This window comes from Neofelis nebulosa, chromosome 2, assembly GCF_028018385.1.
Source record: "Neofelis nebulosa isolate mNeoNeb1 chromosome 2, mNeoNeb1.pri, whole genome shotgun sequence".
Lineage (NCBI taxonomy): Eukaryota > Metazoa > Chordata > Mammalia > Carnivora > Felidae > Neofelis > Neofelis nebulosa.
This window is the reverse complement of record NC_080783.1, coordinates 187,001,341-187,024,836: the sequence shown is the minus strand read 5'-3', so window position 1 is coordinate 187,024,836 and position 23,496 is coordinate 187,001,341. Positions and strand designations below refer to the sequence as shown.

General features: G+C 50.3%; 1 protein-coding gene and 1 non-coding gene across 12 annotated transcripts; both read right to left on the bottom strand.

The window, feature by feature from the left end:
• Nucleotides 1-3,662: 3,662 nt before the first annotated feature.
• LOC131505750 (U5 spliceosomal RNA) lies at nucleotides 3,663-3,776 on the bottom strand. Its single transcript, XR_009258527.1, has one exon. It is a non-coding gene; the product is annotated as a U5 spliceosomal RNA (small nuclear RNA).
• Nucleotides 3,777-6,087: 2,311 nt separating this feature from the next.
• PTCH2 (patched 2) lies at nucleotides 6,088-21,719 on the bottom strand. Of its 11 annotated transcripts, none has more exons than XM_058717636.1 (22): nucleotides 21,273-21,691; nucleotides 20,634-20,826; nucleotides 14,523-14,712; nucleotides 14,347-14,416; nucleotides 14,065-14,156; nucleotides 13,249-13,444; nucleotides 12,537-12,658; nucleotides 12,241-12,388; nucleotides 12,030-12,161; nucleotides 11,784-11,939; nucleotides 11,607-11,699; nucleotides 11,143-11,268; nucleotides 10,932-11,050; nucleotides 10,470-10,818; nucleotides 10,011-10,323; nucleotides 9,778-9,920; nucleotides 9,511-9,691; nucleotides 9,100-9,380; nucleotides 8,853-8,990; nucleotides 7,468-7,610; nucleotides 7,284-7,383; nucleotides 6,088-6,874 (listed from the first exon to the last, which is right to left on the bottom strand). In XM_058717636.1, exons 1-22 carry the CDS (start codon nucleotides 21,342-21,344, stop codon nucleotides 6,608-6,610), a joined length of 3,624 nt encoding a protein of 1,207 aa, XP_058573619.1. In that variant the 5' UTR covers nucleotides 21,345-21,691; the 3' UTR covers nucleotides 6,088-6,607. The 11 variants fall into 11 exon arrangements, with proteins under 11 accessions (XP_058573619.1, XP_058573620.1, XP_058573621.1 ...); XM_058717637.1 differs by having other exon boundaries at nucleotides 14,544-14,712; XM_058717638.1 differs by having other exon boundaries at nucleotides 20,634-20,775.
• Between the last annotated feature and the right edge of the window lie 1,777 nt (nucleotides 21,720-23,496).

Here is a 23,496-nt window from a genome sequence, read left to right as displayed (position 1 = left end):
GAAAACAAGCTAGATGTCCTGGTTTAATCTAGAAGACTGGCTAAACTATGGTATATTACAGTGATATAGAAAGGTATCTGTGACTTTGGAAAAAGCTCAGTGCAGATCAAGTAGAGCACAATTCCTTTTGCTAAAAGAAAATGTAGTGTAAGGGAGGAAAAAGTTCTCCTTGCCCCTCTTAGGGTGCCTGGTTGGGTTTGAAAATTAAACTTGGGAATGCAAGCTGGTGCAGCCACTCTGGAAAAGAGTATGGAGTTTCCTCAAAAAAACTAAAAATAGAACTGCCCTAGGACCCAGCAATTGTACTACCAGGCATTTATCCACGGGATACAGGTGTGCTGTTTCGAAGGGACACAGGCACCCCCATGTTTATAGCAGCACTATCAACAATAAAGTATGGAAAGAGCCCAAATGTCCATCGACGGATGAATGGATAAAGAAGATGTGGTATACATCTACAACGGAGTATTACTCAGCTATCAAAAAGAATGAAATCTTGCCATTTGCAACTACGTGGATGGAACTGGAGGGTATTATGCTAAGTGAAATTAGTCAGAGAAAGATGAAAATCTTATGACTTCACTCATGAAGACTCTAAGAGACAAAACAGATGAACATAAGGGAAGGGAAATGAAAATAATATAAAAACAGGGAGGGGGACAAAACATAAGAGACTTTAAAAAAAATTTTTTTTTCAACGTTTTTTATTTATTTTTGGGACAGAGAGAGACAGAGCATGAACGGGGGAGGGGCAGAGAGAGAGGGAGACACAGAATCGGAAACAGGCTCCAGGCTCTGAGCCATCAGCCCAGAGCCCGACGCGGGGCTCGAACTCACGGACCGCGAGATCGTGACCTGGCTGAAGTCAGACGCTTAACCGACTGCGCCACCCAGGCGTCCCAAGAGACTCTTAAATATGGAGAACAGAGGGTTACTGGAGGGGTTGTGCGAGGGGGGGGATGGGCTAAATGGATAAGGGGCACTAAGGAATCTACTCCTGAAATCATTGTTGCACTATATGCTAACTAATTTGGATATAAATTTAAAAAAAAATTAAAAAGAAAATTAAACTGACATAGATTAACAGGACAAAAGCATACAAATTTATTTAATATGATTTATGTATGTATGTATGTATGTTTGTCATCTCTACACCTAACGTGGGGCTCACACGACCTTGGGATCAAGAGTCACATGGTCCTCTGGCTGAGCCAGACTGGTACTCCAATATTAAGTTTTAGTGTGCTCACTTCATCAGCACATATACCGATATAAGTTTTAGCAATACAAAAGCCTTCATAAGGAAATGAAGACTAGAAGAAATGGTTAAACCAGAGTATTTTTTTTTAATGATTATTTATTTTTGAGACAGAGAGAGACAGAGCATGAACGAGGGAGGGTCAGAGAGAGAGGGAGACACAGAATCTGAAGCAGGCTCCAGGCTCTGAGCTGTCAGCACAGAGCCCGACACAGGGCTCGAACTCACGGAGTGTGAAATCATGACCTGAGCCGAAGTCCGATGCTTAACCGACTGAGCCACCCAGGCACCCCTAAACCAGAGTATTTTTATGCTGGGTTTGATGAAGAGTGGATAGTGATGGAGGACATAATGGGTTAAAGGGTATGAGGTAAGTGTAGTAAATGGGGAAATTTAGCAAAACCTGTTTGGATTCTTCTTGGAGTCCCTTTGACTCTGGAGATAAGGATGACTCCTTGCCTCCAGTATAGGAGGGCACCTCTCACTTGAGGGTTTTATGACCTGTTTCAAGGGAGAAGGGAGATAGGGCCAGGGTGAGATGAGGCGGTAAGAGTGACTCTTCTGATTTCTCAAATTGCTTAAAATATTCAATATGCCAAGATACTATATTTTGGGGTAGCATGTCCTGAACCCCATCAGTAGCACAGTGATTAAGAGTATGTCTCTTCTGGATCTAGGCTGCCTGAGTTTGAATCCTAGCTCCACCACTTTCTGGCTTTGTGACTTGAGTAGGGTAAACTTTCTATGCCTCAGTTTCCTTGTTTTGAAATGGCGATAAAAACAGAATCTATTGAATAGAGTTCTTAGGAAGGTTAATTTTGTAAAGTGCTAACCTTCCTAAGAACTATATTAAATATTTAGATAATATATAAATTAAATATCTAAAAATATTTTATATATATATATATATATATATATATATATATGAATCCATTCATTTGTTCCATAAGTATTGAGTGCTCATGTGAAAAGCACTGATTTAGGGTCATGGGATCCATCAGAGAATAAGTCAGGTAAATTCCCTGCCTCGAGGAACTTACATTCTAGGAGAAACATACAGCAGACAAGTAAAGAAATTAATGTATGATATAATTTCAGGAAGTAGTTTGTACTCTGAAAAAAAATAAAACAGATTAAAAAGATAAAGAGTGATGTGGTGGGAGTGGGGTTGTTTCATACAGGGTGGTGAGGGTGGACCTCTGGAGACTCAGGACTGGAGACCTAAAGGATGAGGGGCACAAACCACATGTCCTGGAGAAAGGCATTTGGAGGGGTTTGTGCAGGCTGGAGAATGGAGTGTGTGATCAGATTTACATTAAAACAATTTGTGTGTGTTGTATGGAAGATTGGGACAAAGGGGCGGTAGGGAATGGGGTACAGTCTAAGAATAGTTACAGAGGAGAGTTTTGTATGAATCCATCAAGAGCTCTTCTTGGACCAGGGTGGAGTAAAATGTGGTTGCTTGAAGCTTATGCTTTGAATATGGCCATCACTGATCCCAGCTGTAAATTTATGGAGGTCACCAGCCATGACATGGTATTTAAAGCCAGAGAAGATGCTGGGGTACCTGGGTGGCTCAGTCGGTTGAACAGCTGACTTCAGCTCAGGTCATGAACTCAGGTTGAACATCTGATCTGACTTTGGCTTGGGTCATGATCTCGTGGCTCAAGAGTTCTAGTCAGAGCCTGACAGTTCTGAGCCTGGAATCTGCTTGGCATTCTGTCTCCTTCTCTCTCTGGCCCTCCCGCATTCACACTCTGTCTCAAAATAAACGTTGAAGAAGGAAAAAAAAAAAAAAAAAAAAAAAAAAAAAGCCAGAGAAAATACAGATAAATGGGAGAATCTGAGTCTAAAACCCAAGGACTCATGTGGTGGCTAGCCATATATCCATTTCTCCACGGCTCTCCCCACTGAGATTATAAATTACTTACCTGGCTATGTTATTTGTCCAGCCTCTTCAACGTTTGGCATCACTAATAAACTAAGCTCTTTTTAAATGAAGAGGCTAGTTACTACAGTGTTACCCACACCTGCTCTGAAATACCTTCCCAGAAACACCAGAAAAACCTAAAAAGCACCTCACACTTACTTTTCTTTGGGAAGCAGAAACTATACTCACCCAGAAGTAAAAGTCACAACGTATTATGAAGGCTGGACCTTTCCTTTTTTTTTTTAACACTTATTTATTTTTGAGACAAGGAGAGACAGCATGAACGGGGCAGGGTCAGAAAGAGAGAGATACAGAATCTGAAACAGGCTCCAGACTCTGAGTTGTCAGCACAGAGCCTGATATGGGGCTCAAACTCACGGACCGCGAGATCTTGACCGGAGCCGAAGTCAGATGCTTAGCCGACTGAGCCACCCAGGGGCCCCTGGGACTTTCCTTTTCTTAACCATAAAAACAAGCCTCAAAACGAGGCCTCAAAAAATTTGGGTAAAGACTCATAATTGTTTCTCTCCACGGAAATCTTTAGTAAAAGGCGAAAGATTTATGCGATTTGAAGAGAAACCAGAGCATACCCGCCCACTTTCTCTTGGAATTTCCTAGAGCAAGACAACACTTAGCACACTTATGGTTGTTTAGTGTCTGCACGGTTCATGCTCCCTGCTTGGAATTTCTATAGACCATAGATTTCTAACAGGTAGTATGACCTAAACAGCGCAGAAATCTTGGTGGGGCTGGAACTCCAGCAGCGTGAAACTGGTTTTTCGTGGTGCACCATGGGTATGCAAATCACAGGCGTCTCCGGGCGGGTGGGAGACACCAGCTGTGGCGGCGGGGTGGCGCTAGGGTGATGCCTCCGTAGTAGCTCTGCGGTCCACACGAGAACCCGTGCCCCCTTTGCCCGGAGAGGTAAGGGCGTTTCCCGCCGGTGCCTGTGCCGAGCTCTTTACCAAGGGGTTGGGATTGTTAGTCCCAGTTATTGAAGTACAGCCTTACCGGCAGGAACACCCTCCACCCCCCGCCCCCAGTGCTGGGACCCAAGCAGAAACGGTTGAGCAGAGTCCTCAGGGGCCCTGGGACCTCGTAGGAGGCACATCACTACCCCTCCCGGAAGAGATGGCATCCAACTAATATTAAAGGATGGTTCCATCAAAGAAGAAAAGTGTCCTTGGCAGAGAGAATGACGTCTGTGAAATTGTGGAAGGTGCACACTGAAAGTAATTCAGCCTGTCTAGAGTGTGGTGTGTCTGAATGAGGGTGTGAGTCCGGCTAGACACTGTCTGGGAGAGAGCTGGATGATGGCAGAGGCTAGAGTGAGTTGCGCCTGGAAAGGGCTTAGATTTCGTCTTGTCCATGATGGGGAGCCATGAAAGGGAATTTAAGTCAGAGGACTGAGTAGTGTGAGGTACCACACAGGGTGGGCTGCCCCGCAAGGCCTGGGACTTGTCTCGGAGACTGGAGGTGATTCATACCCCTGGATTGAGCATTCTTGGGGTGGTTGAACTCCAATCGACTGGAATCCGTTTGATTGCTGCCACACCAGGACACCTTTCCAGTCAGAGCAGTCAGAGCAGAAACTTTCAGCACAGTTAATATCTATACACACTACAAGACTAGGGAGCACTTATGAGATACCAGGTCATTTCTTACATAAATAATTTCATTGAAAATCCTGAGGAAAAGAAATAGCACCCTACGAGATAGGCTCTAATCTTCCCATTTCACAGATGAAAACACTGAAGCACAGTGAGTTTAACTAACTTTCCTGGGTCCCTCTGCTGCTAAGCAGCACAGTAGACTGACATCTTTTGCACTAGTCCAGCTTGGTGAGCTCTTCTGCTCCACTCAAAAGCCCCTCCACCCAGGCACTATTGGCTTGAAATCCAGCCTCCATCCCTTGCACCCCCTATTTTAGGTTCAAAGCCAACTACTCAAGGTCTTTTTAGGTATTTATTTTAGTGTTGATTCAACTGCTATAGGTTTGTTCATGTATTTAATTAAATGAATTTATTTTACATTTAGTCAGAACGTGATTTTCTGGCCTTTAGCCTGGTGGGTGGGGTATAAGAAGGCAGTGCTCTTAAGGTGGGGTTGTTCCTGGTGAGTGAGTGGCTGGAACCCACTGTGCATATTTGTATCACTTGAGACTGAGACCTGGAATAGTTTGAGGAAGGATAATAAAAGACCTCCCTCACCTCATAGGGTGAGGTGCTGTAATCTAGCCCAGAAGTGTGGCCAGAATCTTCTAGCCCTCTGTATAAGAACAGAACAGATAGCTTAACTATAGCACCTCACTGGCCACTAGCACAATCTCAGTTTCTGGACAGTTCCCCCTGTGGATCCCCTGGCTGTCTGGCCAAAGGTGCCTCTGGGGCACCAGGCTGCTGATTTGCAGAGGCCTCTTGCCTTGGAAGATGGTCTAGACATAAACTCCTAAAATGTCTCCCCAGACCTTGCTATTCCCATCTGTTTCAGTTGGCTACTTTCTCTATCTGCTTCCATTTTACCTTCTACCTGTTGCATGGCTCTGCCCCTGCCCACCCCTCCACCCCCCACCCCCCAGCCCCCACCATGCTGCTGAAACAGAGAGGTGTGCAGGGCTGGATTATGATGGCTCTGAAAGCCACACAGCAGTGTCACCAAAAACATTTGTATCATTTGGTATACTAAGCACTTACCCCAGGTCCTGTTACCAACTATATGACCACAGTATATTTGTTGAATATGACCTTCACTTGCCAGGTGAATAAATAGACCAACATTATGTGACAAAAATTTAGAACCTGGGGGCCCTTCCGTTTCAGGACTAGAGTAGCCCCAGGAACTTAGACCATGATACCTCTAGTTGCAAACTCCCAAGTTTGAAAGAAAAGCACCAAAGTCATTTGAGATGAGTTCATAGAATATATTTCACTCTTTAAAAATAAAACTTTCAGCATAGCTAAAATCTATACAAACTACAAAAATAAACATCTTCATATAAATAATTTACGTGGTAGAAGGAGGGCAGATACAGACAGCCTACTCAGGAGTTACCAAGCAGTGGGGGGCCAGGACTAGCAAAGGGTACTAGAGGATCCCCCAGGCTTGGCCTGCGAGGGGCCAGTAGCACATGGGAGTGGGGGGAGAAAAGGGATGAACCACAGCCTGAGGTGCTGGCTTCTATCCCCACGCAGAAAGGCACAAACACAGAACCAGGTGTGCAAGGCTGTTCTCCCAGCCCAGAGGGTGCTGGTTTTGCATGGGTATCAGGGAGGTCTGTGATGGCTGAGGCAGGAAAGGGAACGCAGGCAGACAGCAGCAGCAGGGCTCTCCAGGTGTCTGTCCTGCATTCAATAACCCACCCACTGCTTCCCAGTGACTTCATGTGACCCAAGCAGGGTCTCCATGTTTCAGGTGCTCTATCATCCAGTGGCTGGGCATGGTCCCCTAGAACTGAGGTTGTTGGAGCCGCTGGCAGCTGGTGTGGCAACAGGGGACCAAGTGGGTTCATCAGAGGCTGGGTGGATGTAGGCACCAGGCAGTGGGGGTGGGTGGAAGGCCACTGTCATGGAGGTAGTCACTCTGGCAAAGCTCTGGGGCAGGGTGGGGGACAACCCCCACCTGAGTCCTCCTTCCCGTGGAGCTGGAGGGCTGAGGACCTCTGGGCTCTCCTTGTATATCTGTACCACCTGGGGGAGACACCACTCCCAGTGAGCCCAGGGGTACCAGGACCTCAGTCCCCTTCAGCAGCTCACTGATGCTTCACTCTGATTGTTGGGAAGTTGTGGCCCTTGTTGGCTTCCAGCAGCAAATAAGAGCTGACAAGGGACAGGATGTCAAGGCCTGGGACAAACTCTGCACGTTGCTCTTGACCCTAAACACTAAGGTGGGTCCCATAAAGAAGCCAGGAAAGTTGAGGGACAGGGGCATGGTGTTTGGGCAAAGGGAGAGGCTGCCACCTTTGGTTGACCTCAGGGGGAGGGTCCTTGTGAGTTGAGCCCTGTCTTTTGGCCAATGAGATTTTGTCCTGGCTCTGTCTCTTCCCTTGCCTGTCCCACCCCATCCCCTGGGCTGGAAGCAGGGGGAGGGTATGGTCACCTCTGGTGGGGGGCCCAGGATGGACAGCAGCACAGGCAGCAGCATGAGCCCATGGAGGAGGCCCAGGAGTGTGAGCACTGTCAGCACCACGAAAAAGTACCTGTGTGGAGGTAAGTGGTCAGCCTGGGTAGCCCCTGTGGCCAGTACAGGCAGGCCCTACCTCCTTGCCCCATGCCTCCCCTACCTTATGATGAAGTCAAAGTTCGAACCAGCAAGCATAAGCAGACCCAGCAATGTGGAGACAGCCCCATCGGTCACCGGAGCAAATGTGTGCTCTAGGGCACAGGCAGCCCGCAGGTTCCGGCTACCCTGGGTGGTCAGGAAGCCCTGGGGGAGAAAGGAGGCCCTATAGCTGCTCATTGGCCAGCCATGCCCTCAACTTCTCATCTGTCCCTAGGGCTCACAGGTCAGGTAAACTGAGCTCCTGGAAACTATCCAGGAAGTATGCATGGGTCTATTTATTTATTTTTGCATGAGTCTATTTAAGTAACACTGTATACATACGTCTGGTGAGACACAGAGATGTCTAAAATCGTTGGCAAACAGAGTCTGTCACCTGTTTTTGTAAATAAAGTTTAGTTGAAACACCGCCACACCCACTCATTTACATATATCTATGGCTGCTTTAGTGCTACCTCTGCAGAACTTCTACAGAGACACTGTGACCTGCCAAGCCTAAAATATTTCCTGTCTGGCTCTTTACAGAAAGTTTGCTGATCCTGGGTCCAGACGGATGGACACCAAATGGTCACAGTTACTTGTTTGGATGGGATTTCAGAGGATTTCTAATTCTTTCTTTGTACCTCTCTGCGTGCTGACTTTTCCCTCCTTCAAGGTTCTTATATATTGTTCTTACAATCAGAATAATAACAGGGCTATTATGGTGGAAAAAAGGGAGCTGTCTGTGGGGTCTAACCACAGCTGGTCTGTGGCCCCCACCTCTGCTCCCACTCCTCCTCTGCCAGAGAACACAGAGCTTTGGGAGAGGCTGAGCCTACCTCACTTCTACCATCTTTTTCTTGGAAGAATCCTTCATTTGCCCCACATTGCCATCCAGCTACCACCCCCCATTTCTCTGATCCCTTCACGGTAAAGCCATCCAAAAGAATTGTTGGTTCCTGTTTTCTCACTTTCCATTCTGTCCCCACTTTGGTCAGGCCTTTGTCCCGTCCTCTCTGCTGAAATGACTGCTTATTTCGTTGTTTACATGTTTATTGTTTATCTCTACCCTTTAGAATATAAGCTCCTTGAAGGTAAAGGCTGTCTGTACTGATATTATATCCCCAACTCTTCTTGTAAGTTGGTTTGTGTGTGTATGTATGTATGTATGTATGTAATCTCTATACCCAGTGTGGGGTTCAAACTCACATCCCTGAGATCAAGAGTCCCATGCTGTATGGACTGAGCCAGCCAGGTGCCCCTGTATCCCCAATTTTTTTTTTTTTTGGCGTCCAAAACAAGGCTTTGAAACCAATCCTTAAATAGTACCTAGCACATAGTAGGTGCTTGACAAATATTTGTCTGACACTGAATCAGCTGGCCCACCCATCCCCCAGTGCCTGTGCTCACCAGAGCCACATGAACTGTGAACTCGACACCAATGCCTACAGAGGCCACAAGGATCACCACGGGGATGGCACTCAGTTTGATGCCCAGGAAACCCATGATGCCAAAGAGCTCCACAGTCATCATCGCCAGGACCAGTACCTGGGGAAGGCAGGGCTCACTCAGGCTCCTGGGAGAAGGGATGACGGGCTGGGCAGGACAGGGGTGGGGAGCCATGGGTCTCTCTTGCCCCATCCCTGCAAGGACTCACTATGAGACCAGCTGTCCAGGGATTGAGCAGCAGCAGGGCACAGACGAGGAAAGTGCATACCAGCAGGATGCAGATAGCCAGCAAAAAGTAGCGCCGCAGGCCCAGATACTGCTCCCAGAAGAGGAAGGGGGAGCCACTGGGGTAGGCACGCACCCCGGCCCGGCCTGCCTCGGTGCACGCTGCCCGGGCCCCCTCAATGGCCTCCACGAAGTCCGCAGTCTTCTGGAGGCCATGCAGTAGGAAGGGGAACTGGGCAAATTCCAGGGGCTGGGCCGCCGGGACTGTGGAGGGTAGGGAGCAGCAGGGAGAGGAGGGGTGGCCAGTGAGCACAAGGAGGAGAGGGCAGGGCCTTAGGATAGGGCCTGTGTGGGCCCAGGCTGAGGCTCTTGTTGGGCTTCCCCCCAGACTCACTGCGAAGGTTCTCCCCCGTAGTGTCATACTTGTCGTGCAGCCACTCGGGAGGTGGGGGGTAGAAGTTGGCCTGTGAGGCTGCCAGGCCCAGTGGGTCACTGCTTACCCACATGGTCAGCCCCACGTAGAAGAGTTCGGGTGGGATCAGCCCCTCCTTATCTACTAGCTTCCTTGTGGTCAACTGCAGAGGCAGAGAGAGCTGAAGGCCTGGGCCCATAAGGCCTAGAGCCTCTCTGTGCTTCCTGACCCTTCCAGCCCCCTTCCAACCTGGCTGAAATCCAGAGGCTCTTGGGCATCCCCGGTCTGGATGAGCAGCTTGTAGGCCAGGGCCCCATCCTCAGAGCCATTGCGGCACGAGTGGCGGGTAATGCGCCCAGAAGCCCAGTCCTGGTCAAACGCGGCCTGGATTCCTAGGGGAGAACAAGGTAGGGTACAGTCAGCCTGCAGCCCTGAGGGCTTCTGCCCGCAGCAGCACCCCTTCCAGTTTCCTTGCCTCTTACCCTGTAGCCAGTTGCGGTAATAGTGCAGCCAGGTGCGGGGCGCCTGGGTGGCAGGCGGGGGCAGCACGGCCTTGAGAGAACTGAAGCGCTGGTGCAGATCAAAGAGGGCGCGTTGGGAGTGGGCGTAGTCAAAGCCACCCTGTGTCACCAGGGCCACCTCGTACAGGGAGAAGTACCTGAGCTGGGCGCTCAGGAAGGCATGCTCCTTGGTGCCCCGAGGCACCACATCTGTCAGGGCCAGCCCATCCTGCACCAAGGTTGCTCCGTAGAGGCTCAGGCCCAGAAGAGCCCCAAAGAGCACCAGCACCATGGCCTGTGGGAAATGGCAACTAAGCTGGAGGCCCAGGGATGTGCCCCAGCCCTCAGGAGGTGGCATGGGCCGCCTACCCTTCTTGGGGCCCAGAGACACTTAAGTCTCTGTGCTGGTGCACCCCAGCTTCTCCAGGCCTAGAGTCTTACCTTGCTGTGTGACTGGAGCAGCAAGGGTGCAAAATGATAGCGGGCAAAATGAGCGAGATTCCAGCGGGCACAGGGCAGGGAATTGCAGGTTGCCTTTTGCCTTGTCCCCTCCTCTTGGCCTAGAAGGTCCCGTGTGGACCCTCCTGGGCTGAAGAGCTCAGAACCCAGTGGGTCAGAAGGTGGGGGCACCAAGTGGGCCCGGGGAGGCAGGATGGTGACGACATGCTGGCTGCTGGCTTCACAGTGGGCAAAGGCTTGAACTGTGGCAGTCAGGTGGGCAATGCCCACTGGTACTGTCCTATCCCCTAGTTCCTGGGGCAGAATCTGAATCACGCGGGCAGAGCAGGGGCTGGAAGAGGCAGAGAGTGGGGTAGCAGGTCTGTGGAAATGCTGGTGGGGGGACAGGAAGTGATGGGGCCCGAGGAGATGAGGCCTGGTGGGGTGGGGATGCAGGGACGGTACCTGGAGAAACAGCAGAGCACGTCGAGGCGCTGGCAGTGGCGCCGATGCAGGTCTAGGCTGAGGACCGCCGGGAAGACAAGCATCACGGCTGCAAAGTTGCAGCCAACCACTATGGCCGCCTGGGGGATGGACAAGAGGGACACAAAGGCTGATGAAGCATGCCCCCGCTTCATGCTCACCCTGAGCCTGGGCCCTGTTCCTGAGGCCTCACCTGCAAGGAGAAGGCCCGCAGTGCAGGGATGGGAACTAGGGCAGCCATGAAGAAGGCAACCATGTGGTTGATGGATGTGAGTGCGACGCTGGTACCTGTGCGCCGCAGACACTCGCCTGTGCGCTCCTGCCAGGACAGGGGAGGAGCCATGGGTCTTCAAGGTAGAGCGAAGGGGAAGCTTGGGAGCTTGGGATGGCAGAGGAGGGACAATAACCACACGGCAGCTAACAGGTATTGAGTACCGTACACGTGTCATGCACACTGTTCTAAGCACTCAACCTGAGTTATCACCGATCCTCACAACAACCCTCACGACACCAGCACTATTATTACCCCCGTTTACAGATGAGGAAAACTGAGGCACAGACAGGTTAATTACCAGCCCAAGGCCACCTAAGCCAAGAGGCTCTTAACCCTATGCTAAACCGCTTCAGATGAGCCCAGGCTGGAGAACGAGGCCTCACCTGGAGAGGGGTGCCAGGTGGAGCCTCTGTGAAGGCATGTGCCAGCAGGAATATGTCATCCACACCGATGCCCAGTGCCAAGAAGGGCAGCACCTGGAGGGGCACAGGGGTGGGCAGCTGGAGGAACTGAGGAGCCTGGACTGTGGACCCCAAGTGTGCCCTGTAGTCCTGGTGTACCTGGGTAGTGGCAGCGTTGAAGGCGATGCCAAGCAGGGCACAGAGCCCAAGGCCCGAGGCCACTGCCAGGGCTACCAGCAGCACCCCTGCAAGGCCTACAGCACCCTGGGACTGGGCACAGTCCCAGCGCAGCATCGTCACACAGGCATAGGCTAGCTGTGGGGAAGGAGGGCAGAGTCTTGGAAAGCAGCTTCCTAGCTGAGCACCGGGCAGAGGGTGGGGTAAGGTGCCGGGAGCAGGACCCACCATGAGCAGATAGCCTCCCACCACACGGGCAGCACTGACTTCAGAGAAAGCGTGCAGGATGTCATCCAGGGTGGTGGAGGAGAAGGCGTGGATCTGCTGGGATGAATTCTGAGGCAGGGCCTCCTGGGCCAGCTGGAGAGACAGGGTGGATCTGAGGGGCAGGAGGAGGGAGCGGCCTCAGGGCGCCGCCCTTGCCCTTCTGCACACCGACCTGCACAAAACGCCGCTGCCAGGCCCTCAGCACTGTGCCAGCCTGCTCCTCGCTCCAGCCGATGTCGTGTGTCTGGTAGTCGCCTCGGAAGTGCTCATACAGCTGGCGGGGACTCATCAGCAAGAAGGTGCTCTGTAGGGCTTCTGCCCTGGTGAGGGGTAGAGGAGAGTTGGGGGGCAGAGCTGGCCTGAATGCCCAGCAGGAGCTGTACAGGGGGGTTTTGCCAGAGCCGCCTAGAATCAGAGTGTGGATTCCCATGCCTGGGGCCCCCTTACCAGGCCCCATGAAGGCCCTACCTTAGCAGCTGTCCTTGGGCGTCTCTGGCCATGCCCCCCAGCAGCAGTTCCTCCTGCCAGTGCATGAACTTGTGGGAGAAGCCATGGCAGCCACCGTTCAACTCCTGAGCCACATTGGGAGCCTAGAGGGGGACAGGAGGGGGGTTTATTATTCAAGGCTCTGGCTCTGGGTAACTCGGGGTCCCTGGGCTGGAACCATGCCTGCCATGGGGTTCCATAGCCTGAAGTGTAGATAAGTATTCTCCTGAGTTTCTTGCCTCCTCTGAGTCTCTTGCCTAATAGTGAACAGCTATTATCCTGCAGAGAGGAGGCCACAAGAGGGAGAAGAGGCCTGGAAATAGGCTTCTGGGAAGCGCTGGAGTAACTTTGGTGGGTTTTGGAAAAAGGTTCACATTCACAGGGCCACAGAGACACTCAGGAAACTAGGTATGATACTTGTGGTTAGCTAATTGGTCCTCAGTTTCTCTGTACAAATCTATTTTGATGAAGTCCAGGTTTTCTGGGCTTAGAAAAGGACCAAGGGATTCATATACCACTTGAAGGTCCCTTAGGAGAACCGAATGGAAAGGGTATTCAGGTATCTAGCCCAGTGAGGGCAGGGTAACGATGTCCAGAAAATGGGAGACAGAGCACAATCTGCTCTCTCAGAACATATGAGGAGGGAAAAGGGAAGAAAAATAGCCTTTCCCTGGCAAACCCGGCTGGAACCCACCTGCTTGCTGTGATGGTTAGGGGCAGTAGGTGGGCAGTGGAGGTCATCAGGGTGCAGACAGGGCCGCCCCACATAGGCCTGGCCCACCTGTGCCTTGTCTAACAGCTCCCGGAAGCCCTCAAGGGAGGCAAAAGGGCCCAGCTCCTTGAGCAGCTGCTCTGGATCCAGGTTGGTCCACTGGATGTCAGGACGACCACTGAGGGGAGAGCCCATGGTTGGTGAGGATAAAGGATCAATTCCCTCCCTCCAAAATGCTGCTAGGGGACCCCTGCTGTACCCTACCCCCCTCCTAGCTGTTCATTTGTCCCTCCATATGAAGGGTGTGCAATGTTGAGCCTCCCAGAGCTCCCAGGCTACACCAGCTTACCAGGTTGCTGCAGTGAGATGGAGGACAGATAGTACTTAATATATGGACAAGGCCAAGAAAAAGCCCCACTGAGTCCCTTCCCAGGCATCTATCTTTGGTTCTAATACATAACCATATGAGCACCTGCCTGTAACAGGTTTTCTTTTTAGTCTGGCAACAGCTTAGCTGATACCTAGTTAACTCTCCCATGCAAAGTCTCTTTCTGGGGATCTTTTTTCCTCCATTCAGATCTTTGTTCTGTTTTGTCTAAATAAGGCCAGTTTGCCTTTCCTTCAGAGGAAAGGAGAAGGGGGATGTGGAGAGAGCCCTGGGGCAGTCTGGCCCTGGCCTGACAGGTAGTTTAGGCCCTTAGTAAGGTTTTGATCATCATCTTTACTTCCACCCTCTCTTCTGCTGGGAAAGTCCCGGCCTAGGAAGCAGGGCCTGGGAGCAGCTGTGGTGGCACTCACGGCAAGTAGGCAGAGCCCCCTTGGAGTTTGGCTCCCTCCCAGAAGCAGTCGATGGGGGTGAGGATCACGCACGGAAACAGCTTCTCAATCATCTGCCAGGGACATCCCAGGCCACATCAGTCCTGTCCCTGGGCTCCTTTCTCCACAATCTCTGTAGAATGCCCTCTGCAACCCCCTCCCCTCCCCTCCTGACTTTTAGCCTCCCCATCTCCGAGAACCTTCCCCTGCTGCAGAAAAGGTTCCACCTTGACCCCATCTCAAAGAACAGCTCAGGGTACTCACCCGCTCAATCATTCCATTTTCAATTAGCGGAATTCCTGACTTGTAGCAGATTTTATTCAAATCCCAGGACCTGGAATAGCCAGGGCACAAGAGATCAGCAGAAGAGGGAGATTCCCATGCCAGCTCTGCCACAGCATGCCTCACTCCCAGCTGCTCAGGGACTCAGCCAGACTCACTTTCCATAGAGTGATACTTGCACTTTACTGGCTGCAAGGGCTGCCTGGAGGTGGAGGCCCAGTGCCTCAGGCGTGAGGATGTTCTCCCCCTCCTGGTGTGGGGTCTGTATCAACATCTGGGAGGTGTACGCAGCCTCCTCCCCCAGCTTCTCCTTGGTGTAATGCAACTCCTGGCTCACCCGGCTGCCCACTGCCAGAGACAGAGAGAAAGCTGGGGAAAAGAGCTTTAGTGGATTGGAGCTCTGGGGAATGTGGGACCCTAGCCTGCTGAGGCTTCCCAGGAAAAGTGGGAGAAGTGCTCTGAAAGGAGCCCCTACTTTTCCCCTGATGGCCATTCTGACTCCACAGGCTCCTGGCCCTCTGGCTGGAATCTGGAGCTTTGCAGGGAAGTGAGAGACCTCAGTTGTATGGCTCTATGGAATTCTTGTGTTGTCTAAGATTTAAGCATGAATCAGGTTGGCTAGGTTTGGAGCAAATAACTTCAAAATGAGAGGTCAGTATGAGTTGAGTCGGGGCTACGGTTTTGGAGGTATCCTGGTAAAGGAGCCCTCACTCAGTCCCTCTCTGCTCTGGTAAGGAAGACAAGGAGGGACAAAAGGGACCAATAGAGAGGTTGCCATTGGGAGGGTCTTCTAAAAGAACAGATCTAGTGCTAGGACTGGTTCTTAGTTCAGGTTGTCCCAGGCAATGCTTTATAGCCATACATCTTTTTGCAAATTGTTCTGCCAAGAGGGTGGGGATGGAAGTGCCTGGTAATAATGGGCCCTGTGGTGGCACAGGTGAGAGGGAGGATCAGATAGTCTTTCAGTGTGATGCTGTCAACATACTGCTTCCACTCATGCAAGAAGTACCTGGAATCAGCTCACGTACCCTGGCAGAGGTGACAGCAACATGGACCAAGGGGAAGAAAACGTTCCCAGATCCCTTTCGCCAGTTTCACTGTCCAGGCAACAGGGAGACCCAGCGCCAGGCCTGCCTTAGTTTCCTTGATCTTGGCAACCCTCAAGTCCAGCATTGTACTGGCCACAGAGTCATGGTCTATAACTGGGGCCTAGCAGGGGAGGGGTGCTGTGAGGGGATATGGCCTGCCTGTGGTTTGGAGGAGGGCAAGGGCAAGTGCCAAATCACTCCTGAGGCTTTATGGACTTGGTCTGGGCTTAGGCCCAGTTCTGCTTCCACCTGTCCAGGACCTCTGCCTGTTGGTCATTGCCATTCCTGGGGCCCACATGTATATCTTCTCTGAGGCTCCAGCCCCATCGGTGATCATCGTGGTCCCCCATCTCTTTTTCTTTTTTGCTTTATTTAGACAGAGAGAGTGTGTGAGAGTGCCTATGTGCTCACATTGGGGCAGGGTGGGGGCATGCAGAGGGAGAGAAAGAATCCCAAGCAGGCTCCGCCCTGTCAGCATGGATCCCACCACCCTGGGATCATGACCTGAGCTGAATTTGAGTTGGATGCTTAACCCACTGAGCCACGCAGGTGCCCCTCCCAATCTCTTTTTCAAACCCATATAATCTCCTTACTCATGAGAGTCCCAAACCCTTAGTAGCAAGCCCCCAACACAGATTTGCCCATCTGCTCACATTTTCTCACTCAAATCACATTCCTGGCCCTCTCTCACGAATGTAGCCTCCCATAGCCATGCTGCCTGCTTCCACATATTTTTCTTCCTTTTCTGACTCTCCTTCCTCCCCAGGCCTGTACTGTACTACAGTGTTTATTTCACCAGGCTTAGGCCAAACCTGCTACAAGGAGGGACAGGAGGGGACAAAAATAAGCTCTTCATAGTAAGTGAGTTTGCTGAGGGGAGGGAGGCACAGGAGAAGGAAGGAACCCAGAGAGGGCTATCAAGAAAGCAAGAGAGGGGTGCCTGGGTGGCTCAGTCCATCCAACTTTTGGTTTCGGCTCCAGGTCATGATCTCACAGTTTGTGAGTTCTAGCCCTGTATTGGACTCTGTGCTGACAGCGTGGAGCCTGCTTGGGATTCTCTCTCTCTCTCTCTCTCTCTCTCTCTCTCTCTCTCTCTGTCTCTTTCTCTCTCTCTCTCCCTCTCCCTCTCTCTCTGCCCCTCCCCTGCTCACTTACTCTTTCTCAAAATAAATAAACTTAAAAAAAAAAAAAGAGGGGCGCCTGGGTGGCTCAGTTGGTTGAGCGTCCGACTTCAGCTCAGGTCACGATCTCACGGTCCGAGAGTTCGAGCCCCGCGTCGGGCTCTGGGCTGATGGCTCAGAGCCTGGAGCCTGCTTCCGATTCTGTGTCTCCCTCTCTCTGCCCCTCCCCCGTTCATGCTCTGTCTCTCTCTGTCTCAAAAATAAAATAAACGTTAAAAAAAAAATTAAAAAAAAAAAAAGAAAGCAAGAGAAATACTGGCAATGTAAAGCATAACATCAAAGAAAATAAGGAATCCTAAGAAAAAATGAGGAAAAGCAAAAGGTAAACTTCTGCTGACAGCAATGATGATGATAGACATGTGGACAGATGAATTGGGATGTATTGTGCGGGCAAGAAGAGACAGCAGGTGGAAGGGAGAGCCTGGAAACTCTGTACAGACCTAGGTTTGAGCCTTGTCTCTGACACTTAGTCTGTGCTTTGGGAAAATTACTTAGTCTCTCTGACCCTCAGTTTCCTCATCTGTCAAGTGGGGACAATGCCTACCTTGGTAGAATTAGAATCAATGCAGGCAAAGCACTAACTGCCCAACACATAGTAGGTACAGACAAGGAATTGTTATTTAATAGCTGCCGGGAGAGAGACTGTGGGACTCTCCCAAATGGGAGAGAGACTGTGGGAAAAACGAGAAAGAACTTGGAGTAACAAAGATTGAATGGGGAGGAAGTAGGAGAAAAGGTGAAGGAGATGTTAAAATCAAGTCTGTTGAATGCTTTTGTGCCTTTACAAAAGAGAGAATATAACTGGTTAGCCAGCATGGAAAAAGAACCCACCTTATATGTAATCCTATAAGTGTGAATTAAAACAGCAGTAAATTACTGTCTATCAAACTAGCAAAAATAAAAAAAAAAATTGATAGCACTCATTGCTGGCTTACAGGAGTGGACTCTTCCTACCACCAAAGTGTAATTTGGTATGATATTTGGGGGAAAACAATATTGTAATATGTATCAGACCCTGAGAAATGTTTGTAATCCTTGGTCCAGAAATTCTCCATGCAAGGGCCTATAAGCAAAGACACAGGCTTTCTTGGAGTTAACTGGGAGCCATGGTAGCTTTTGAGCAGAGAGTGAGATGACCTTTTTCATCACTGAACAATACATTCTGGGGCTGAACTGTGAATGAATAGGAATTGGCCAGGGAAGAAGGTCAGGAAAAGGCATTCTGGGCCAAGTTATGTGTAGGGAACTATCAAAGACTCAGCATTGCTGAGTGAAGGAGAGACAATGCTAGAGAAGAAATCAAGTTAGGTTGCGAGGGCCTAGAATGTGTGCTAAGGAACTGGATTCTGGAGTCTCCCCAGACCCTAACAGAAAGTGGTGGAAGGACTCTAAGCAGGGGATGGACTTGGCCAGATTTATATACACCACAGGAGGGCAGTGTAGAGGCAGAGTTGAAGGTGAGGCTTGCAGAAGATTGGTCACTTCTCTAACAGACTTTGATTTTGTTGGCCATTCTCTGAAAGGCCCAGTGATTCAGGGCAGCTGGATCCCTCCCCAGCCTCAGGGGGGTGGAATTTGATTAGTTAATCACAGTAATTCCATTGCCTTTGCCAAGTGAAGGGTTTAGGCATATGAAGCTACACAGTTCTTGCCAAAGTGACCAAATGAGAAGTCAGCTGGGGGGCTTCTGGTAAAATTTCCCCCACTTCCAAAATTTCCCCCAGACAGGACGGGATGACGTCCCTTTTCTGACACTGCAATAGCCACTTGGGACAAGGAGGTGGTAAGCCTGAGGACAAAAGGCCAACATGCTGAACAAGGCAGAGGAGAAGACAGGAAGAACCTGTGTCCTTACTGATGTCCTTAGGTTTTGAATTAACCATACTGGAACTTCTCTACTGTGTACTACCAGATTTCTTGTTACAGGGATAATAAATCAATCTTCTTCCTTCCTTCCTTCACCCTCCTTTCCTTTTTTTTTCTCTTTCACGTGGCTAAAAGCATATCAAATGATACAATCAGGAGTGCACTACCAGAGACTGAGAAAGGCCTCATCTAGAGCAATGGCCACATGGGTGGAAAGGAGGAGTCTGTTATGAGAAAGGTTAACAAAGAAGAATTTGCTGGCTTAGTAACCAGTTAGGTAAGGAAGAAGAACTGAGGCTGACTCCCAAAGTTTCAGCCTTGGGTCTTTGAGTGGATAGTCGTTCCACCAATTGATATGTTGCATCCTGCCTTCTAGATAGAATGGCTACATGTTCCTTCTTTTCAGGGATAGCTCCAATTTCAAACCATCTCTCTCACTGTTCCTGTAAGTATTGGTTGGGCTATGTGTTGTGTTTTTTTATTTTAGAGATCAATCTATCTCTGGGCCTTTTAGCTTTAAAGTTGATCAGGAAGGACAAGTTATTTTCCAAGTCTCTCACCATGGCAAAATTGTAAGGGACCCTGAACTCTGGTCCAGAACTCTGATAGCCAGTGAGTGTCCTGCTTCTTTCTTTGCTTCCTGTATTAGCAAAACAGGAAAGGAATAGAGAAATACTCTTCAGTCCTCACCTTGATCAGCTCCTCATTGCCTAGGGCATTGCTGGGAGAAGCCTCAACTATAGATGTACAGAGACAAGATCAGGTCAGGATCATTGCTTTGACCTCACCCCCAGCTCTAGCTGATGTAGGACACAGCAGGATTCTGAAATAAAGGAAAAAGCCCTAGGAATTGGATACCACCCTCTAATATCACCCTTCCACAAACAGCATAAAAAATCGGGTGGGATCTAGCTTGTCCTGTGCTGGAGTAATAGGAGAGAAGATAAGGAACAGGAACATGGAGGTTCAAGCAGTGTTTAGATGGGAAAGCTCTGGGAAATGGAGAAGGAGGAAGAGGGGAGAGACAGCTTCTATTGTAACAGGAAATCCAACAGTCATTTGGGACCACCCAGGCAGCAGTGGTGTGTGGGTGGGGGTATGTGTATGTGCGTGTATGCACATGTGTGTTCTGGGGCTGCGGGCAGGCAGGCAGGCACAGAGAAACATCTGCTCTGGACCCCAGGGCTGGCCTAGAGTGTATATGTATGTGTGAGCCTGCAGAGGGCTGGGGCAGGGTGGGGATGGGGTGTGGGAGCCCAACAGGCAGGCGGGCAGGCTCCAAGAAACATCTGCTGTGCATCCTAGGGCTTGCCAGTGTTTGAAATAACTCAAGGGTGTGAGACTCTAACCTGGCCCTGCCTTTGGGTGTGGGCCAGGCCTGGGGGAGGTTTGGGGGAGGCCACAAATGCAAATTTCCCAGGAAAGACCAGGTAAGAGTTTGACTCTATTGAAGGGCTAACATATGAAACCAGGCCTCAGGAAAGAAGAGTTATGCCAAAATTATTAATAAGAAACCATCTTTATCTAATGCTTCCATTAGGAAGTGAGGATTTGGTTGCATCTGACTCCACTGCTGCCTCAAAGTGCAGACCCTGTGCCGCTTTTTCCCACTAATTGCAGGGGGCCTAGGTGCATGGGACCTCTCCATGGAGGCTTGCCAGATGATTTACTCAGTTTCCCCTGCCCAGTTCTAATTTTCCAGATTCTCCTGGTTAGGTGTGATCTCTCCTTGCCTTCTCTTATTCAATGTAATCACATTCTGCTCTACATTATATTGCATCCTAACACATATTTTACTTTCCTTGCTACTGAAAGATGGGTCTTAGTTTGGTTGCCTTTACAAACCCTGCCATGCCATAAAAAATACACATAAAAAGTTGGCAATAATTGCTAAATAAACACACATGCTCACAGATAACTATTCTATATACCTATCCACAGGACTCCATCATCTGCAGATGTCCATTTACAGGTGTGGGAGGGAGCACTGCTCCCAGACGCCCAGGCTTTGGCAGACAGGTACCCCTTCCAGACCCAGAGCCAAGCCCACTAGAACTCAGTAGTCAGCTCCTCACGCTGTTCTTGTCTTAGGCTCACCATATCCAAGCAGCTATGACTAGTGTCCACAACTCACCTTCCACCCAGAGCTGTTCTAGGTCTGTCTCAATGATGGCCACACGGAGACCCAGTGCCAGGGCTCCAAAGGCCAACAGGCCCAGGAAGAGCACTTTGCCACAGTGTCTCTGGATCCCGCAGCCCAGAGAGAAGAGCAGGCCCTGGAAGTAAGCACGAAGCCAGAGCGGAGCCTTTAGGCTCCCAGCTAGGATCTGGGATGGAAAGAGAAGGGTCAGCCAGGCATTACTGCAACAATGCATGAAATCCTTCCTTTTTCTCCTTATGTACACCCTCTGCCCAAGCCCTAGCTTCTTGCTTTCTGGATGCAGGACAGGTAGGATCTACAGAGACACAGGCCCAAACTTGGAAAAGATTTAACTCTATTCCCTGCCACCCACCCAATACACACCCAAGGAAGGCACAGACCCCTTTTCTGAGAGTAGAATACATATACATACATCTGTTTTCAGGTGGACAGAGGTGAAACCCAGACACACTCTCACCGGCCAGATGTTGAGGAGACACAGAAAGGCACACACACCCTTAAGGGGTGGGCAATAACACCCTGCACTTTAGAGACATCACACCTTGCTGAGTGACAGACCTGGGGTCTCTAGACCTGGTCCCAATCTTTCTAACCCGTTTCCACTCCACTCACCTGGGGTGATGCGGCTCGAGCTGGGGGTGTATAGACAGGGGGCAGCTCCTGGAGTGGCGGCGGCCGAGCCATGCTGGCGGGGATGGGGGGCGTGGGCGCCCCCAACTCGCGTTATCTGGGATTCTCCATAGGCTGGACTGGTACCCCTGTACTGCGGGGCCCGGCGTCGGGACTCAGTGGGGCCGTTTAGACGCGGCGTGAGTGAGGGGTGGGATGCTGGTGAGCAGCGGCGGCTGTGAGGGGGATGAGCGCAAGGAGATGTGGGTGCCGGAGTCAGTCCCGCGTTCAGGCAGAGCTACCGGCCCGCGACAAGCCGCGCGGCAAGAGGTGGAGAACGCAGTGAGGAGGAGGCGTCCTTAGCCCCAGAAAAAGGGAGAGGGCCGGGACGACGCCCTCCCATTGGCTGAGGGATCCGTAAATTACTCGGAGCCGCGCGGCCGGATCTGCTGCTAGGCAACGGCGCCGCGGGTGGGGGCGGGGCAGGAGACCACCCAGGCAGGGCCACCCCCACGCCTTGCTTCCCCAGCCGCCTGCGGGGCCCTGGGGGAGAAGCAGGGAGGGAGATCCCGAGGACGCACGGCGCTGGCCAAGTATGAGCTAGGAGACGCCAGTGCTGAGAAAGGGTATCTGCTGACTGACCCGCCAAGACCCAAAGACTCCTTTTCGCTCTTTTCTGCCTCCACACTTGCCCCTTTCAGTCCACTCTCCACTGAAGCCAGAGTTATCTCTCTAAAATGCAAATTTGATGATTGCTCTAGAACACAAAGCCCTTTTGGAGCGCGGAGCCCTGCATGATCTAACTAAAGCCTCTCTCATAGTTCCTTCACACCCACCCGATGTTCTTTCCAGCCCTACAGAGTTACATGTAATTTCCTAAAGGCACCATGCTATTCCAGGCGTTTCTGTCTTTGTACGTGTTGTGGCCCTGTTGTCTTGGCAGACAACCTTCAAAACGACATGAATCGGTCATCTCTTTGAAGCCTTCCTTGATTCGCACTTCTGCCTGATGTAGTTGCTTCTTTCATTGTGCTCCTTATAACTAGACAACAAGTAGGTGCTCAATTGTTGAGTAAATCACTGCGAGTTGGAGAAACCAGGGTGGAAAGGACTGGAAACGGAATCGTTCCTTTATTAAGCTTTCATCAACTATCCTGAGTACCGTTTCTGCCAGGTTTCTGAATGATTAACCCTGAGTGGCAGAGGAGGGTAAAATCGATATTCTAACATGTAAGGTTTGGAAAAGAGAAAAATAATCTCCAATAAACTCATTAACACAACCACTACTCTCTCCGGCCAATTTCTTGGTCAGTTCTTCCAGACTTGTTTATCATTACATCATTAACATTACATTGTTACTACATAGTCTTTGTATCAATTATTTGGAGAATGTCCTTAGGACAGATTCCCAGAAGTGAGGGTGTTGGGTCAAAAAGCATGAACATTTTTATGGCTCTTGCTACACATTGCCAAACTGCTTTTTGAAAACGTGTCAATTAACATTATTTCCAGAGCCTCAGTCCTGGGGAAAGGGAAATTTCAGACTGAGGGGATGAACCACCTAACTGGTTTGCCACATCTGTTGGTCCATTCTTCCAGCAAAATGCCAGTGGAGGAATCAATACATGTATGATGCTGTTGGCCAAGTAGTAACTACGCATTAAAAAGCAGCATATGTGCAGAGCACTTTCTTCTTCCCTGTTATCCTCTTGTGGATAAAGAAAGTGTATGGAAGATGGTGGAATAGGAGGATCCAAGAAAATGTATCCTCAGGAATTCTCTGGATATAGAAATAGTCTCTAAACTAGCTGTATGGGCCCCTGGATTGCTCTTGGGGCAACAGCTGAGTATGGCTGGGTACTCAAGCAGAAAGGCTCTGTTGTAAGTAGCTCTTGAGACTTCCTTCCTTCTTACCAGACTCCACAAGACATAAAGTCCATAGAGAAAGATTTGTAATTGCCTGGGCCTTGGGACTCTGCTTCCACCGCAGCCCACCATTGCTAACAACTGTGGTGAAGTCCAGCATTTCTGTGGATGCTTCCAGGGCAGGGCTTGCCTGCTGGGAGAATTTCTTGCCAAACTCCAAAGACCAATGTGGGAGAAACTGGTCTGCAGTTCTAACCATTCCAACTCAGGGCCTAGTGCCCTCTGGCTGCTCCAAGCTCCAAGATGACCTTTCTTTTCCCCAACAAAGTGATTTCCTGAGTGCAGCTGAGCTCAATCAGAG

Excerpts from the sequence above, each read along its gene's own strand:
- PTCH2 (XM_058717636.1), bottom strand. The coding sequence starts at position 21,344 with ATGGCTCGGCCGCCGCCACTCCAGGAGCTGCCCCCTGTCTATACACCC. Across the intron at positions 11,700-11,783 it reads TCAACGCTGCCACTACCCAG|GTGCTGCCCTTCTTGGCACT; the intron begins GTACACCAGGAC and ends GTGCCCCTCCAG. Across the intron at positions 10,819-10,931 it reads GTGCTCTGCTGTTTCTCCAG|CCCCTGCTCTGCCCGCGTGA; the intron begins GTACCGTCCCTG and ends TGCCTCTTCCAG.